This window comes from Penaeus vannamei, chromosome 31 (genome assembly GCF_042767895.1).
Source record: "Penaeus vannamei isolate JL-2024 chromosome 31, ASM4276789v1, whole genome shotgun sequence".
In the NCBI taxonomy this organism is placed as follows: Eukaryota; Metazoa; Arthropoda; class Malacostraca; order Decapoda; family Penaeidae; genus Penaeus; species Penaeus vannamei.
In genome coordinates, this window is record NC_091579.1 from 7207334 (window position 1) to 7227333 (window position 20000).

The 20000-nt window shown below is 36.9% G+C and overlaps 1 protein-coding gene across 2 annotated transcripts in view; it reads left to right on the top strand.

Annotated features, from left to right (window-relative positions):
• LOC113807903 (zinc finger protein 665) overlaps positions 1-20000 on the top strand; it is a 27793-nt gene that overhangs the window by 6813 nt on the left and 980 nt on the right. For both annotated transcript variants that reach the window (XM_070143749.1, XM_070143750.1), the window contains exons 8-19: positions 1364-1521; positions 1650-1756; positions 4228-4319; positions 4595-4702; positions 4977-5164; positions 5996-6156; positions 6329-6468; positions 11463-11658; positions 11819-12030; positions 12155-12337; positions 13372-13464; positions 14129-20000. The exon at positions 14129-20000 is cut by the window's right edge and continues 980 nt beyond it. In XM_070143749.1, coding sequence (XP_069999850.1) covers positions 1364-1521; positions 1650-1756; positions 4228-4319; positions 4595-4702; positions 4977-5164; positions 5996-6156; positions 6329-6468; positions 11463-11658; positions 11819-12030; positions 12155-12337; positions 13372-13464; positions 14129-14380 — 1890 coding nt within the window. In that variant the 3' untranslated portion in view covers positions 14381-20000. The remainder of the gene's footprint in view (positions 1-1363; positions 1522-1649; positions 1757-4227; positions 4320-4594; positions 4703-4976; positions 5165-5995; positions 6157-6328; positions 6469-11462; positions 11659-11818; positions 12031-12154; positions 12338-13371; positions 13465-14128) is intronic.

Genomic DNA, 20000 nt, shown 5'->3' on the forward strand with positions numbered 1-20000 from the left:
ATTTTCCTTTCCCTCTCCCTCTACATTCCCTTTCTTGTTCTGCCACTCCTTCTCACATCCAAATATTCCTTAAATTCTTTCCTCCCTTCCCACTTTAATTTGTTTGATCTGGTTGCGTCACGGCAATCACATGGCTGAAAATATGTTCAGTGGGTTACATAAGTGGCCGCTTTACTTGGTGTGCGGCATGTAGGATGGGCGTACATGAACACTCGTGTGCAGTGACAAAACTCTATACTCTAAAAGCATAAACTTTTTTAGCTGTTTTGCCATTTTCCAATGCCCATATTTGCCTTTTGATTTGCTTTATTCAGATTATTTTACTTGCACAGACTCCATATCATCTCTTTATGTAATAAATGACAGTGCAAAAGAAAAGAAATATGTATCATTTCATTTTTTGTGTCATACATTTTATTTTCTCATAGTTTTCAATTTTCCATAATGCAACCTGTGCTGCTGGTCACTGCAGCCAGGAATATGATGCTGAACACGGAAATGGCATTCTTCCTGGAGCTGGCGCTCTTCCAGTTACACACGTTACATTCTACACCTGTTTATCAATGGGAATAATGCAAAAGCCCTCTTCTAAATGCCAAATGAGTCTAACCACACTCCAAGAGGTTTGCGCACTCAAGGCAAGTCTTTTCCATCCCCTGGCCTTCGCTCATGATGGAAAGTTTGCACCACCCAGCCTGCAGCCATTTTGTCCCATGACAGCATGTTCACATCACCCAGCCCTCAACCGAAACTTTTCCATGACAGGACAGTCAAGTCACCTGGATTGCAGGGGATAAACCCTCCATCTGCCCCCACCTACTTCCCTCCTCTTTCTCTCTAACCTCCCCCACCTCCTTTGCTTGTTTTGCTCCATTACTTCATTATTATTATTATTATTATTATTATTATTATTATTATTATTATTATTATTATTATTAACATGATCATGATTAAAGTACTGCAACAATAATATATAAATTCAAGGAATGGGATAGACAGTGAGATCAGATATCAAAAAGATTAATAAAACTATCAACAGGTGAAAAGAAAATTGTTAGTAATACAAATTTATATAAATATATATATATATATTTATTGCAGTTATATTAACATTAAATGTCATATAATAAGATGTGAGATCTTTTGGTAGGGGTAATTATTAGAAAGAAAGGTATTTAAGTCAATCTTGTATAAATAAATTTTAAAAGCTATGATAACAGTACAGTAAAAATTGATATGCTGCATGGTATCATAGCAATAACATTTCCCACAGACATTTTATGCCAATATTTTTATTTTTTGTATGTAAGAAAGCCAAATATCCTGAGGATGCACAAATTAAGATTAAGAATATTCATCACAGATTACCAGCATGGGAGAGTCAATCAACATGCCTTCCAAAGCTGCATTTAGTGAGCCTACACTCTTCAGAAAGAAGCGAGGTGCCAAGAAGAAGGCAAAGTGGTCATGCAACATATGTGGTAAAGGGTTTCTTCATAAGGGAAGATATCTTCTCCATACGTGAGTCATTCTTATTTTTGTTCTGTATTTTAGGTGTGTTATTAAGATTGTTTCTAAGGAATGGGTTAAATGTTTTAATTGTTTTCTTACTAATGTTGATTCTTAGAAGCATGGTCAATCTTTTCCAGTCGACTTCACAAGCAGGTGATTCTGCAATGTGAGATGTGTAAAGATAGATTTTCTACTCGAGAAGATATCAACATTCACCAACAAGATACAGGACACACAGGATTAGGTAAGATATCTAAGAACATTTATCATAAGAAGTGCTTACGGTTAAGGTAGTAGAATGGGAACATCATCAACCCATTGATGCCAGAACATACAAGGCCCACTATGGTTCACTTTCACTATTTTATATATGTGTAGATGGCTTCACAAGCACCTGAACACCAGGGAGTCAGTTAACCCACTTATGACTGGTACCTGAGTGCAGTACCCTTATTTCCCAGTGGTATCTATAGCAACAAGTTCAGACTACTAGGGTTCTATGTATGTGTCTCTGCATTGAGCCACACACAATAAGCAACCCAATCATAGAGTAAGCATCCCCTTTTTTCATGGACTCATGCCATGTGTCATTTGCTTATTCTATCTTTCAATCACATTTTGATATGTATTTAAATTAAGGGATTGTGGATTTACTTTCTTTGTACTTATTCAATTTTAAAAATCAATAGTTAACTTGGCAAATGATTATGCTGTATAGCAAGTGGTGAGGTCTAGGCAATATAAACACTGGGCAAAACGACATAGAATTATTCAGTATCAATAAATGAAAGTGATATATGATTATGAACTTCTTGAAGGCTGTTCCTTATGCCAATAGAATTAGCATTTTCATATAAATGTTCTACTGATATCCCTGTAGAGACATTTTGAGTCAATGTGAAGGTACATGTCCTCCTCTCATGAGCACCAGGTGGTCAGTGAGAGCTGTACTCATATCTTTTGCTCTTTTTTCACTTATTTTCATTAGTTATCATCCAGCTTTGTAATTGGCTATCATTATTTATAATAAAGAAATATAATCTTCATATGCTCCATTTGACAGTAAAGGAAACATGGAAGTCACATATGATACTCGTATTTTGATATTTGAAATTCTTCAGTATAACACCTTGTTTAAGGTCAGATTCATAGTTACAGAAAAAAATCTGCAGTTTCTGCAGCTTCCGAATATGTTTTCCAGCTATCAGACAAATTTCTGTAGAATTACAGCCCAGTGTAACATTTAAACCATCAAGGGAAATTGAATCTTCTGCTGAAACAATCCTGGGCTTTTATCAAGTAGCAGTTTCGCAAAGCTGAATCATTGTTAGCAATTGTTATCCAGTAGATCACTACAGTAGTAGTTTTAGTAGTAGTAGTTGTAATAGTAGTAGTAGTAGTGTTTGTAATAGTAGTAGTAGTAGGAGGTATTAGTAATAGCATCATCCCCATCATCATTATTACTGCTATCATTTTATTAATGTTGATATCAGTTATAATACTCAGAAAAACTAAACAAAAAAATCTGAAAATTCAAGGAGTATGGTAAATGGATGAGTGCAGGAATGAATATTAAACTACTGGGTCTGGGTGCGTTTTGCCTGGTGCCTCGCCTCTTGTATGTGGACAAAATTCTCAATTAGGCTTCCTTGAGTGGCAACTCTTCTAAGTGTAGGCTTAGCCCACACAGTCATGTATGGTATCAAGATATCAAGACTACTTTCTTTCTCTTTCCAGTGATATTAGCCCTTTTTCTGCAGAAGCATTTTTGCTGTTTTGCTATTTTTTGAAGTCTGTATTTGACATTTATTATGCTACATTAAGGTGGTAATATACTGTTATCATTGAGCAGACTCCATATTATCTCTCCAGGTAATGTACACCCTATGTAATAACAGTAGCAATAAGTGGCTGTGTTGTTTGTGCTATTTTTGTATTTGTTCGTATTATTCAGTTTCTATAACACACACTACACAACAAATAACAGGCGGCAGGAATAGGTTGATGTGGATATAGTGCCCTCTCTGGAGAAGGTCCTCTTCTAGGCACGGCTCACTAGTTGTTTACTTCACCCTCGTGGACTGGTGTAAATCCTGCTGAAACTGGAGTTGGAGCTTATGAATAAGCCACTCCCTGAAAACCTGTTGAATCATTTTCCTTCCAAGTGTGTTGTACACTCAAGACATCACCTGCCACTCAGCAGCAATTTCCCAAGGGAAGACATTCCTGACACCTGCCTCGGAGCCATGACAAGAAGTTCTCATGACCCATTCCTAGGCCAAATTTTTTCATGACAAGACATCCCTGTCACCCAGATCCAGTGGTTTAATTGACTCCATAGTAACTAAAGCACTTTTGGAATCATTAGGATGTAGAAAAAAAATTAAACATAAATTGATATAACCAAAAAATTTGACCAGTGCATGTGTATGTGCAAGTCCCTTGTCAGTGGGTTAATTTTGATCTTGATATATGACACTAAGCATAAACTTTCAGTGATTGTTTTTTCAGTATTATATAGTTTTATTTATAGGGAGATATTTAATTTAATCTTTTAGTGAAATGAGTTCATGGTATTTATAGGTCAAAGAGTGTAAGTTTAGAAAATCAAAGAAACCTGCTAGTTGACTTGCACAGTTCAATGGTCAGACAGAAAATGTACATGGAGGTGCTTGGCTTTTTTTTGTATTATTATTTTGTTATTTTGTTTTCTAGGAATCATAGAAGTGGAGAAAGAGGGTGAGCAGGTTGAGTTTAAATGTCCTCATTGTCCAAATCGAACCTTTGTGACCTCAGAAGGTTATAATGTAAGTGTGTATTCTTTTGTTTTGGTCATTTTTGGCTTGAACAAGCCAACAATTTCATGATAAATAGTTAATTATTTTGATACACTTGTTGGTAATCTGTCAGGGATGTTATATGAAAATCAGATAACTTCTTTACCATTGTTCATATGTTTATATAAGTGTAGATTTTAAAAGGTTCAGTTTTTATAAGATTGATCCAAACACACTATCATTGAAAATGTACTAAATTGTGTATTTTTTTCTACAAATAATAAAACATTACATTTAATTTCCAGAATCATGTTGCAAGCATGCACGAAGGTCAGAAACCATATGCTTGTGCCACTTGTGGAAAACGGTTTACTTATCAACATAGCCTTCGTAATCATTATGCATTACATGAGGTATTTAATGACAGATTGAAATTTAGTTAAATGTTTCAGGTTTGTGAAATGATTAATTTTGGATATTACCTTTTATACTGCAGTCAGGATATCAAAAGCTTAAATATATGACTTCAGATTTTCAAGTTTGCAAAGGGAGTTACTACTGTTTTTTGTGAAAGATTAGCCTTGTACAGGATATAGCCAAAAGTCAAAATGAGGCAGATATGTGAATAGATAACAAGTTTGTGCTTTTGCTGCATAGGATGAATTTTATCATTCATTACTTTTCCAGCCACCCAAAGAGGAACGAGAATATCCTTGCCCTACGTGCGGGAAAGTATTCACACATCCAAGCTCACTCATCTATCATCGAGATTCAACACACAATAATGGGCGCATGTTTGTGTGCCACATTTGCAATGCATCTTTCAAGCACAAGCAACTCCTTCAAAGACATTATAGCGTTCATTCTGAAGAGAGGTAAGTTGAATTAATTATGTGTCATTATATTTTCTTCTCATGGTTGAATATTTGTATACGGCAGCTATGTACCAGATTTTTCACCACACAAGCTCCATTTTTTTACCCCAAAGAATTGTTCAAAAATCACCAGCATCCTGTGATGAGCAGGGACCTTCTGGGTAAGGCCAGTGGATGATGAAAGCTCAGCTATGTAGATTTCCTTTGGCTGAAATCCATTGAAATCAATGACATGAATAATATAATTACCATAAGTTTGTAGCCTTTCATGCTATGAGATTGGAGAGTGAAACAATGCATTGTAAAGAAACACTTTGGGCTAGTAAAACAGTGACTTTCTTTTATGTGATTTTATTTGCAGGGACTCTGTTTTATGACTCATAGATCCTGAGGGAGATAAGGAATAGTATACACTAAAGCTGCATATAAGCACAATTATGCTGCAGAAAGTTTTGAGACATGTTTCCACAAAAGAACCTGAACTTTATGGAAGTTTATGAAAGGGAAAAACTGGTTGTTGAGTTTTAGGAAGATGCTAAGCATTGTTGATATGGTTTTATGCACATTTTCCCTAGGAGAGTGTTTCTGAGTATACGATTGTATCTTTTCATATATGATTTTTGCCCCACTACCACATATTAGCACCTGAAAAGTTTCTGGTGCATAAAAATTGTAGACATTGAACAGAGAATAGCTAACTCGAGATTCAGGAAATTGAATTATTAACACCAGAGTTCTTATATATATATATATCTATATCTATCTATCTATCAAGAAAATTTAGTTTTCAACAGGTTAAAAATAATTTTTTACATTCTTTTTTTTTTGCAGACCATACCCATGTGAAATATGTCACACAGCCTTTAAAACCAGAGGAAATTTGTACAACCATATGAATACCCATACTGGCCTTAAGAAATTTACTTGTGAAATATGTGGAAAGCAGTTTAATCACTTGACATCCCTGACGCTTCATGTTAGATCTCATACGGGTAAGAATCTTACCCAGTTTGGTTTGTGATTTGTATCATGTACAACTTTATTATGAGTAATGAAATATTAGGTAAAGCACTAGATTTCTCCATATTTTGTGTTTAGCCTTTCTTTGGAATGTAATTTTATGTATATGCATAGATATACAATCATCTTCTACTTTTTTAATAGGTGAGAAGCCCTTTAAGTGTGACCACTGTGATAAAAGGTTTACCCAGAATGGCAACCTTCAGGAGCATAGAAGAATTCACACTGGAGAAAAGCCATACTGTTGTGAAAGTTGTGGCAAGAAGTTCACAACTTCATCTCAGGTATATATATACTTTTTTCATGTTGCTTTTTTATCATCATCATTTTGATCACCCATTGATTCATTGATTATGAATGTCCCAAGAGGGTCACTAAATAGAATTATACATCTCCCCACTCCACCCCAAAAATGGCACACATTGTTCATGTGCATTTCATTTTTCTTTCCATTTGTATGATAGGATTTGAAATTGATAAAGGTGAAGATGAGTTGCACCTTACTCAATTTATTTTTCTTTTTAAGCTGTGAGAGATTGGAAACAGTCAGTATTATTTCATCATTTACTATCATTGTCCCTTCTTGGAAGCTGCAGTTGAATATGAAAACTTGATTGTTTTATTAGTGTTATTTCATTTGCATATTGAATTTGGCTGTGTGGACCTATATGTCTAGGACAGAAAGACCCAAAATGGGTCGATAACTCTATTTGTTTTGGTTACCACAAACAGGTGGCTGTAGAATCCTGCTGTCAATGGTGCAGCTTCTATTGCACTCTTTTATCTCAGTAGCTGGTATTTTAAGTCCAATGCCTTGCACTTTTTGGAATCTGGAGAATATTTCTCAAATAACTAATGGCTCTCATATGAAAGGAGGTAGGGTGGAAAAAGAGATCATGTATCCTTCTTTGAGAACAGACAGGACCCAGTCCTCTTTGCCTATGTTCATCCACCCTTCATGGTTCCAGGCAAGGCATCTTGCTATTCTGTCTAAAGTTGTTTGCTGGTTCACTTGTGAAAAAGTTTGTTTATAATCCTCTTGGGGGAGAGGTAAGGCCTGGTTTTGATTCTGTTGTGTTGTCCTTTTCTGTGAAGACATTGAAAGGATGCGTTAGACCAATGAGTGGCATAAGCACCTGAAGACAAGGTACTGGAACCCCGTTCCAGCAATGGAGTACTTGGTGTTGAATATGGCTTAACTAGAGCTCTGGCCGCCACTTGCTTGAAGGAGATAGAAGCGGTCATATCTGTCATCTCGAGTGCTTCCTTTACCTTTAGATGACATCCTCAGGTCCAACTTAGACACATGTTTGTAAGTTGGTGGAAGATGTGATAGTATGGATACATGTCTCATGGCCTTAATGTTGGCTATAATCTATAATCATGTCTACCATACCCATAATTATGCTCTTATACAATTACTCTGTCATCATCCTGTCTTCTGATCCAGGTTATAGGGGGCAAAGAAGTATATCTCACATTCGGGTCCTGGCAAGGGCCCTAGCTCCGAAAAAAAACAAAAAAACACAATCAATCCCCATCCAAGTGAACTGAAAACAAGGGGGCCGGCCACAGGGCTATATATTAACAACTTTCATACCGTAAAACCATAAACCATAACCAGAGACCTACTTAGGTTCACTTTTTCTTAGCAACCACAAGGAGTTGAGGGGGAGTTCTTGGGCGCATTAGAAGGGTCTCTAAGTCCTGTGTGGTTTAGGCTATGTGGTGTTCCGATGAGGGGACAGGACATGAAAACCCCCTAAAATACCACTTAAATATTGAAACAACAGTACATGGTTTGAAGGTTTATTCAGGGTGCTATGGAAACCTGTCACAGAGTAGATTACTAAATTAGACTGGGTATGGTATGATAATTTTCATACTCTATATATCTCTTAAATACACCCCTAAACAACAGCAAGACCTTCCATTATTTAGTCGACAGGTAGCAGATAATAAAGGTATAGAAGACTCATTGGTTTGAATGAGCACCTCGGTTGCTGCATTCATGTTGAAAAAACATTGGCAGAGCCCTGGTGAGTGTATTATTCTTGGTGTTCTGCTGCCTGTGTTCCCCAGGTACTTCCATCTTCACACCTGTGCCTCAGGGAAGCATTGAGTGATATGTGTTAGTATCTTGTTCAAATTAATATGAGGCCCTTAAGATTCTAACACATCCCTCATTCCATGCTCTTCCGCTGAAAAGTTTCTGAAGTAAGACTTTGGGTGTTCCAGTGAAATGCATATCCCCTGTGTGACTGCAAAGGAGGGAGTACATATAGAGCATGTATTGGAAGGTAAGGAGTGGTGAAATCACTTGTGATGAATTCTCGTGAGTCGATGTTTGTTGCCTGGCACAACTATTCATATTGAGCTGTAGTCGCACGACACACGCTTGATGTTGCAGACTTATTAGTATCAAGAGCTGTGTCATAGCCATCTCTCTGGTCACATCTGGTGCCAATGTAAAGTGACTACTGTGTGAGAGACTATGACTTAGCCTACCTGAAATGTCCAAGAACCCTGCTGTAGGAAACTTGACCTGTTGCGTGACAATATGGGTCTGGGACTGGTTGAAATGGGTACTAGGAGAAGTTGGTGTGTGACCTGACATACCTGTGTACTCCATGACAACATGGATCTGGAACTGATGGAAATGGGCACTAGGAACTGACCTAACATTCCTGTGTGCTCCATGACACCATGGATCTAGAACTGGTGGAAAAGAGCATTAGGAAGGCTGCATGTGGCCTGACATTCCTATGTGCTCTGTGGACTGAGGGAGAAGACTATGCGTGACTTGCGTTTCTCCTCCCTTAAAACCGGCCATTAAAAACTGCGGGCGGCAGGAAAGGCTTTGAAGGCTACCTTCCTGCTCTGCCGGAGTCTCCACAATAATCATTTGCATACCATTATAGTTCAGCAAAGTCAAATTTGACAAACTAATGGAAAACAGCTAGGCAAATTATAAGAGCACTGTTACAAAGAAGTGTCTAAAGAATGAATGACAAGCACATTGCACGGGAAAACAGGGTTGCCAACACAATTAATAGCAGGGTTGCCATAATAGCAGAATACGACTTCAAATTGTTAAATGTGGGAATGTAGACACAGCTGGGTAGTATGATCATTGGCAATGTTAGTATAAAAAACAGCTAAGTGAAAAAAATCATTTTAAGTATGAAAATGCAATTTTGTTATAATTCCATTGTCTTCTGTATTTGTCACATTTTTAATCTTTTTATTTTACAGAAAAGCATCCCTTTGTGATTGTTTTGAAAGATTTTGTAGGAGTACAAAAAAGGTTTATTTGTATATTCATTTATATTTTATCAGAAACTCAAGAGAAAAAAAATGCCAATCTTATGTGATGATTAGATGTAAAATTTTCTTGCATATTTAGTAACTTTCAGTCAGTTACAGGGCCTTGCCCCCTTTTGTTGTTGTTGTTGTTGAGATATGTTGTTACTGTGAATTTACACAAACTATATATTGCTTTTTATGTTTAAATGTATACCCTCACCCTTTATTCAACTTTGGAATTTGGAGTACTTCATGTATTTGACTCTGGGTGTTTTTTTACAAACATACACACAAGTAAAAATAAATTAATAAAACCCTGAAAAAGTAAGCAATCATATTATAGATTATTAGAGAAAATATATAAAAGTATTATATCTTAAAAAGGTGTAAAAAGTAGACTACTGGCCTGAAATGTACTACCTATTCATTCACCCACGATAAATCAGATGACTTTGAAATTTGTGTCAAAGGAAAAGAAAAATCATGAAAAAGAAACCCAGTGACTACATGTAGCCAAAATGAATGCCATGCCCACTGTAGATTTGATTTATTACATGTGTTTACAGAGATGGCTCCACGAGTGCTTAGTCACCATGGAGTCATTAATTAGTTCTATTTATCTCACCAGTTTACCATTTTCCTTGATTTTGGGAGATTTTTTCATTAGGACGGTGTTTCACTTATGGTAGCTGTATCCAATTTCTCATGGTTAGATGTATGGCTCACAGAAGAATATGCGCATATAAACGTCATTTCCTGGTAATGAGCACAAACCTAACCCAACCAAATCTAACATTATCTTCTCGTGTTGAGATTCTCCCACCTTGTTTGTTTCACCATGCATGTGCAGAACACCAATCAGAGGCTTTTCTGCCATACTCTTTGTTACTTTCTTTTTATTATTATGGTTATTAGTATGTTGATACCTTTAAGATAATCATAATGTCAATAATGATATTAAGTGTTGCAGTAGTAATAGCATTAGAAAAAAAATCCTGCAAATTCAAGGAATGGGGAAACCATCCACAGTCATTAGAGCTTATTAATTGACTCCAACAAAATTCATAAATTACTATAGTGGACAGTACATACTCACTTCTGCTTTTTTTATTATCAATGATAACTGAATAATATCCTCTAACATATATTATAGTGATGAGCAAGTCTCTTCTAGACACCACCTTTGTGTCATCCCCATACTCCCTTCTCCTTGTAGGTCTTCCTCTCCTTTTGCCACGAATCCAAATCATGTCCCTAGCCGCTCTTCTCTTATGAATATAATATAGTAAATGTAAAGTAATAATTCTGGTACTATATTGATATATTTCATACTGCCAAAGCCCCAGATCCTTTCCTCTCTCCCAGTCCCCTTCCACAGACCATATTCTTACTTATCAAAGATTTTCCAGTTTCTATTTGTAGTCCTAAATATATCAAAACATACAGTTTATTGGTATATATGATAATTTATTTAATTTTTGCTTTTTTATGTGTTTAATTTGCAAGTTGCAATTTATTTCCATTTTCATTCTTAATCGAGCGATAACCATAATAACTTAAAAATGTAATGCTGCCTGTGTGACAATGTATGACAATGATAAATGCATTTTTTGGCGTGTAAATTCAGGCCTCTGAAATACCAGAGACCAACCAGCAATATCCTTGATGAAACTTGAAACTTCAGGCCTGTTTTGTTGCTGGGGGAACAACAACCTGGAAACTTAGCTATGTAAAAGTAAATAGAAAAATAAATTTGGGAATTGTTGTGCAGTATGGCATATATTGTCAGTGGACATCTAGCTAAACAGAAAAGAATTAGCACAAAGTAATTTGCATTTACATATTTAGGGTTTTTAGATATTATAGTGAATGTAAGTTTAATTGATTTTATATACATTTCACATTTAAAAGTATATATACTGTTTGTTTTTAAATTGAATGATCTTTACAAAAAAAATAACTTCTTCAACAGTTTAAACTCCACATGAGAAGGCATACAGGAGAAAGGCCATTTGCCTGCACGTACTGCAACAAGGCTTTCCTGCACCGAGAGGCATGGCGCACACATGAGAGGAAGCATAGCGGAGAGAAACCTTATGTGTGCAAAACCTGTAATAAAGGTTTTACAGAGCAATATACACTCAGAAAGCATCAGCGCTTGCATACAGGTATTTCTATTAGCCATAAGGCAATCTGCATTATTATATTTTGAAAATTTTGACTGCATATATTTCTTGATTTCTTCTTTCTTTCATTCTTTCTTTCTTTCTTTCTTTCCTGGATATTATTGAATTAGTACATCTTGTCTTTGTTATGTTTTTTGTACAGGAGAAAAGCCTTATATATGCAATGTATGTGGAAAAGCATTCAGCGATACCTCCAACTTGCACAAACATCGCAGGTGTCATAGAGAGGACGAAGCTTGGCTACTTCAAGAACCTGGAACCATTGAAACAACAGAAGGAGATCATCGTATCATTTATATTTTATCTGACAAAGATGAACCTGATGCAGCAACTCTTACAGCACTACAGGCTGTGGTAAGGACATTTTATTCAAAGAAAGAAGGGATTAAGGTTCTATGTCCTTAGAGCAGTGAGATTTCTTTTTTTTTTTTTTCTTTAGTTTTTAGGTGAGAGAAACTTAAGCAATCTCTTCTAACAGGACACTGAAATGGCCGAGAATTCCCACCTGGAGAACATGACAGAGGGAGCAGCACAAATGATCCAGCTTAATCCCGACAGTCAGACCCTGCAGGGCTTTGCACTTGCGACATATGACCAGCCATCCACGGCAGCAGTCATGCTCCAGGAGGGGGGAGGACAGGAGTCAGATAGACGAATTCAGGTTTGTGGATACTAAGTAAATGACACCCATCAGATTTCAAAGCCAGGGAAGTGACTGGTAATAAAATTTCTCTCTCTCCCTTGCTCTCTCTCTCTCTCTCTCTCTCTCTCTCTCTCTCTCTCTCTCTCTCTCTCTCTCTCTCTCTCTTTCTCTCTCTCTCTCTCTCTCTCTCTCTCTCTCTCTCTCTCTCTCTCTCTCTCTCTCTCTCTCTCTGTTCACTCACTCACTCACTCACTCACTTTCTTTTTTCCTCTCTGAGTGGGAGTGATTTGTGTGTGTGTGTGTGTGTGTGTGTGTGTGTGTGTGTGTGTGTGTGTGTGTGTGTGTGTGTGTGTGTGTGTGTGTGTGTGTGTGTGTCTGTGTCTGTCTGTGTCTGTGTCTGTGAGAGTGGGGGTGGGGGTGGGGGTAGGGGTGAGTGTGTGAGTGAGTGAGTGTGTACATGTGTACAGCTACACAGAAAACTACCATTAGGAGGGGTGTCGAAACATTCAGTAACGAACAGAACCTTATGCTACGGAAGAATTGGAAGTTTAGGAAGTTTGGGTTTCAAGTTTGTCTTGTTCAGAGTCACATCTCAAATAGTCATTCCGGAATTCATATTGATTCGCTGTGGGATGATGATTTCCTTCCAGTAAAGGATCGAATATGCCATGTAATACTCCAGTAAACCCAAAAGTAGTTGGAAAATCTGGGATACCAACAGTTTCATAGTATCAACAACTGTATTTCAAAAAGTATCATTGCGGTGTAGCATTACATGTATGTGTGTGTGTGCGTGTGTGTGTGTGTGTGTGTGTGTGTGTGTGTGTGTGTGTGTGTGTGTGTGTGTGTGTGTGTGTGTGTGTGTGTGTGTGTGTGTGTGTGTGTGTGTGTGTGTGTGTGTGTGTGTGTGTGTGTGTGTGTGTGTGTGTGTGTGTGTGTGTGTGTGTGTGTGTGTGTGTGTGTGTGTGTGTGTGTGTGTGTGTGTGTGTGTGTGTGCGCGCGCGCTTACATCAGTGAAATGTGATTTTAACATGCACTGATTTTTCTTTCAGATTTTTACAAATGATGAAGGACAGTCAGTAATTCCGGTCATCAATTCTTCAGGAGAAGCCATTGGGGAAGTGGAAGGCCATTTTTTGACAGGGGTGAGTTCACTTCTGATATGCTTTCTTTAGGAACTTGCCTTATCTAAATGTATTCATTAATAACAAATACCTTTCTGTATACAAGAATTACTCTAAGCTCTTGAAATTGGTAGCTTCTGACATACTCAGTATGTTTAATTGGTTTGCCATTATTATTATTATTAAAATTATAGTTATTAATAGTACTCATGGCAAAAAAATATTCAAAAATCAAGGAAAAGGTTAAACTGGTGAGATATTGAGATATGGCAGACTAGTGATTGATTCACCAGTTACTAAGCACTTGTGGAGCCATTTATTTGTAAATACAATTAATGAATTAAACTCACTCAACATGGCAGGACATCCCTGCTGGCATCAGTTTAAATGAGACAAAAAATACTTTATAATGATAAATATTTGTTAAAAATTATTTATCTTTCAAGGAACAAACACTTGGGTAAACATAATAATAATGAATAATGAAATACATAGTGGGTTCTTTTATATATGACTTATGCAAATTCATATTACCAAAAGTATTTTCACATTAACCTCAGTGTTTCATTAAGAATCCTTAGTCTGCCAAAACTTCTTCTTCAAGTATCCCACGTGGATGGTAAATTAGAAAACTGACTACTATTAAGGGATTAGCAGATAGATATCTTTTTATTGTCTGTTTCAGTCGGATGGAAACACAAACGTAAGCAACCTGAGCAACAGCAGTACGCTTGAGATTACGTTGAAAGATGGACAGCCACTCAGCCTGGTAATTCCAGATGGAGAAGATCCTACGCTCTATGTACAACGGGCTTTGGAGTCGGCTGTCTTGTCCCAGCAGCAGTCCTCCACACAGCAGAAGCCACAACCTAAGCAAACACAGCATCACCGTCCGCATCACACCCAGCAGCAAGAAAGTCATTCACAGTCCGAATAAAAACATATTGTCAACTATGAGGACTCTTGCTTGACAGCGAGCACCTGATTAAGAAAGAAAAATTAAAGCAGCTATTCAACATTTTATTTATGTGTATGTTTGTATTTTTATATAGATATAAACACATTTTCCTGAGAAAAGTCTTGGTGGCTAAAGTTAACATGACAGATCTATGCAACAAGTATGGTAATGTAAGCATGATGGATTAACCCACTTGATGGGTTAAGGCTTAACTGTGCTTCTCCAATGGATTTTTGTATATAATTTTTTTTCATTTATGGAAGTAAGAAGTAGCTGATATGACAAGAAATAGGAGAGGACAAGTAAAGTAAAGATTTTTTTTTTGGTATGTGTAATTTTGTTATGTGCATATGCGTGTGCATGTCGGAAAAGAGAAACTGCTTTGTAAAATGAGGAGATTTTGTGGGATGAATGGAATTATAATATAAGTGATTTAAGAAACCTTTGTAGCCTTTGAAGTATCACATAGCAACAAGTCAATAAAAGATAATAATGTTAGGATCCTGAGCTCTCTGTTGATAGTTATTCCTGAAATTTCAGAAAGGACTGGGGAGTGAGGCAATTTAATCACCTTAATAACACAACTGCAATGTGTAATTTCAAATATTCAAATGTGACATGATCTGAATTTAGGTTCCAATATTATTTTCATACACACAGCTAATCTGAGGTTTTTGGTTGTAAAAAAGAAGAAAAAAAAGGAAAAATTAAGATATTAATGTATAATGTTTAGGTTAAGGGGGTAGGGTGATTGAGTGAATTACAGTGTATCTGTCCCTGGGGAAGGTATAGGAACAATGTTCAAGGAAAACAGATGGCTGTTGGAAAAGTAGAGGAATCCAGGGAGAGGTGGGGGATGTTAGATGTCAAAGATTAGAGTGTTATAGGAAAGTATGATAACGAACAGGGAAATGAGGGAAGTAAATGAATTAAAGCAGGGATTACTAAGATGGGAAAGATTAAGGGGGTAGAGCGATTGCGCGGTAGAGAAGGTGAGGTATGTTGGGATGGTGTAGGAGGAAGAGCGGTGGAGGGAACTTGAGGAGGAGGTGGATGGATATCTGCAAATGTAGGAGGAGTAGGAACAGAGGGATTGGGAGTGGACGAAGGAGTGGTGTTTCCTTGGGTCATCTTTTGGAAGTTTTGGATGTCTTCAAGGGTTTCTGGAGGGGGGGTTTGGTGAAAAGGACTGAGAAACAAAGGTTTTCTTATGAGGAGGAGAAGAGGAGATAGATATCTGAAGAGCAGAAGAAGAGGAAGGCATAGGAGAGGATGTAACAAATAAAGTGAGGAGTAGTGGTAGGTATCAGGGAAGTGGTAGAGATTGGAGTATCTGGGTTTAGACTGGAAAACAAATTTGACTGGGGGATAGGGTGAGTAGACATAGGATGGTTTAGGGTAGAGATGTAGAAACATCTGTTTCTATATCTAGGACTGTTTTGGAACAAGTTGAAAGAGAAAAGCCTCGTCGTCATGCTTCTTGTCTGGGTACATGTAGAGTTGAGGCCTAATTTGAATCTGAGGAGGCACTATTGAAAGAGAAGGGGTGGCTGAGCCAAAGAGAGTACTCAAATGGTTTGCAGAGGTAGAGGCAGTAGAAGGATGAGGGCGAGAGGAAGATGGGGTAGTGTGGAGTGGGGTAGTTATGTGGGAGGGAGGACAATAAGGATGAAGAGTAGTAATAAGGGAAGAGAGGGTAGACAATGAAGAAGACAGTGCATTTGGAGATGGAGAGGAGAATGTTGGGAGAAAGGAAGGGGTGCTTTCTGGATGTCGAGTAATAACCTGGTTGGGTGTTTTGGAATGGATAGAGTTGTCAGTAAACATCGAGGAGGGGGTATTGGTATCAGTGGTCAGACCCGTAGCCAAAGGAGGGGCAGGGGTTCGTAAACCATCAAAATCAAATTTAGATAGGCTAGTTGATGAAGGGGCCCAAGGTATGGGGGATCCCCCACCTTAGGCCTGTCTCCGTCTCCTAAGCCCTTCCACAACAACGAGCAAGGTATTGGGAGGGAATTAAGATGTTAAATGATCAATAATCTGAAAACTTCCATGCGAGGAGTGGTGTTAAATGGGACATTACATACACAGTGTGTATTTATGCATTCCATCAAACCAAACTAAACAATGTTATAAATTCACCCTTGAAATGATATTATATCAAGAAAATATGACATTATATTACTGCATACAGAATCCTGTTAATTTTGCAATTGCTTGTTTATATTTGGTATTTTGGATATATATATATCTTTTTTTTTTACTAAATTGTAGGGACATGTGGTGCTTCATGGTGAACTCAATAATGTGACTGTTGACTGGCTAACTTAGGAATTAGTTTATGCTTTGGCAATGCCAAGGCTTTGGAATAAATGTTATTTATTTATCTATGCACAGGATTTGATTGTATTTTTAGTTGACTATGTTAAGAATTATTTATCATATATATTTTATTTATAATATGTTGTAGGGGACTACACAAAGTATTCTCTATTAGGATTTAATACATGGGTAGGTATTATTACAAATTTATGTCCAGAAGCAACAGTGAGAGTAAAAGTGTATGTATGTGCTTAGTCTCTCCCTTTCTTGAACCTATTATATAAAATGTTTAAACCTGCTTGCTCTAGCCAGTTTGCCTGCCCTGCCTACCTTCTTCAGTATGTGTAGATATGCATGTTATTGGACTAGGTGTAGTGATTGTAGTTTTTCTTTATACTTTTATATTAAATGTGACCATCAAGAAACAGGAACCAAGAACTCAGTGACATAGTGTTTGCTTCATTAAATACATCTTTCATTCCAGCACATCTCGTGTGCATTCACTGATGATCATAGTAGGCAGTTTCCTAATGACTGGAAGATCCAAATATGCAAAATATACTTTACAATAAAAAGTATAATAACCTTTATTCATAATATTGCTGATTATATTTTAGTCTCCGAAGAAAATGGGGACAGAAAAATGTTTCATCCATTTACAACAGAAATTATACTTGAAAATTGGTATTTCATTATACTTATCATATTTAAAGTGTTGAGATGCTCTTTTTGTCATGACTTGCATTTTTTCAGTTAATACGATGCCTGTGGGCTAGAATAAAACACTGAAAAATCTAAATTGTTGAGCCACAAAGGAATTGGTATTAGGCAATTATTGCAATTGTTTTCATGCCCGATTTTCAACAATTAGATCTAGGTTTGTAGATCCAATACTGATATGTAAAATGATAAGGCCTTTGTGCTATTTTTTGTCCAAATTCTTACACTAGAATCCACCCACCATGGTTCAAAGTCCACGTGATAATATAAATGCCAAAACTGTGATTCGAAAGGTAGCTAATCTTGGCATAACATAGAAGCCACATGGAGGTAAATTTTATTTTTATTTATTGAAAATTTTGTGCCACATAATCACCCAAGGCCATTAGCAGCATGTGCAAAATATACCAAAAGGGCAACGCCAGATAACAAAAGGTCATTAAGTATTGTGGCAAAAAGTTTTAAAATAAGGGAACAATTAGGAAAAAATATGTTTGATGTCAAAGGATGTAGAACACTGTTGGTTAGTATGGTAGCAAAAAGGGTAAAGAGGAAATAGCAAATGGAGCACAAAGACCATTCACGTCTGACAAAGCCAGTCTTTCATCCATTCAGCATGGCTCTCACACTGTCGGATGTGGATAAAAGGGGATGAAGAACAGAAAGGAAAATTAGGTGAGGCAAGGGCTTGGGTCCAAGATAGGGGTGATCCCTCCTATTGGGCCTCGGTCAATATCTAAGCCCCCCCCCCCCACACACGATGACAAGAAGTATGGGATGGGGGGGTATGGAGGCAAAGGGTTATATTTTAAGAATGCAGTGTTTGGCATATTTTTTTGTGTGAGAAATAGCTGATACCTAGATATTTCAATTAAAGAAGATCAAATTTTGTTTGCTAGAGCCAAAGGAACATGCATCCAGAAAGGATAAAACAAAAATGGCAAGTGCTACTTTTATTTCTTATGAAACTAATCATTAATTCTTTTTTTTTTTTTTTTTTTAATGAGAAAACTTTTTTTTTTTCTATTAAAGTTGCCAGATCTGAATGAGAGTATCAAAATAACATATGTATGATTTGAAAATTCTGGTTCAGTCAGATTAATGTGCATCTAGCATCTGTGCTTTGTACCTAACAAAATAGCTTCCATTTGAAGAAACAGTCCTTTGAACATCTGAAGTAGGTATTTTCACAAAGTTTAACTTGATTTTATTCTAGATTCCCCCCCTCTGGTCTTATTCATATCATAATCCTGTTGAGATGAGTTTTCTGAGAACAACTCAGCAGAGAATATAATATATAAAATATAAAATATATCATCATCAAAAGTTGTAAAATACCCTCCCTCTCTTGCCTATCACATCAGTCTGTGCAACAGGTTACATGAGGTAGGATGGTAGGCGGGGAAGGGTCAAGGAGGAGGGGCAGTCTGGTGAGATCTCACTCACAGTGCATTGTACCATATAAATTTGCTACCTCATTGTCACTTCATGAATGGAAATTTGGATTACATAATTGATAGCAAATATTAAGGTAACATTAATACATTTTGTAACAATCCAGGTGTTTTACGTTTTACTTGTGGTCTTGAAACAAGCAGTCAATCAAGCATGCATTTGCATGTTCAGCCAAAAACTACCACTCTCTCAGGTTGGCAGTATTGTTCCTGGACTGCCCTTGACAGAGGAGGTAAGGGCTCAGAAACTTTTGGTCATGAAAGTATGGAATTTTGTATTAAAAACATATGTTGAGCATACTTGGCATCAACCTTGAACAGTAATCTGGGACGTGAATGTCTTCCTGTAAAGAGAAAAAAATCTGGAGAATTAAGATTCTCTTAAACATGTTTGAAGTACTTACATTACAGTAGGAGCTCTATCTTTTTATTGTATATTAAATATTTGACTTCTTGAAAGGAAAACTGCCAGTAGTAATAACATTTAGTGTAGTAACAGTAAATATAGCACACACTATCAGTCAACAAACAGGCACAGATGAAATTAACTGCCAATAAGAAAAATATTTGTCTTGGTGACATGCAGTAGCCATCTACTATCTACTATAACTTTCACATTTAAGTATTTTCTGTGACTAGATTATGAAACTTTAATTGCAGATTTTACTCATGTAACTGTTTGTACTTGGGATAGGCTTAAACTATTAAATGACTATTTTTAACTTTTCTTGTTGGACAGACCAAAAGAAATGAAAAAGGGAAAAAAAAGGAAGGGTGCTGGCTTAGCCTTGTCTCAACAATCGGGCATGTCCATCAGGCAGGAGTGGTAAAGTCGAAAAAACCATAGAAAGTGGTTGATCAGCACTCAAATTACCTCCTGCTAGTTGTGTTTAGCCACTCGTCGACTCTGCCATGCCAAAAATATTTGACTAGTGAACACAAGCCTGATTGTGTAGTTGTGGCAAATAGTAAGTTATACAGTGATTTAAAATAAGTGTGTACTGTCATAAAAAAAAGGGAATGATTTCTTTAAGCTGAAATTGTTTATAGAGGGTTACTTACCTATGGATTTTGGTAAAGCTTCTCAAAATTAGCTTTAAATT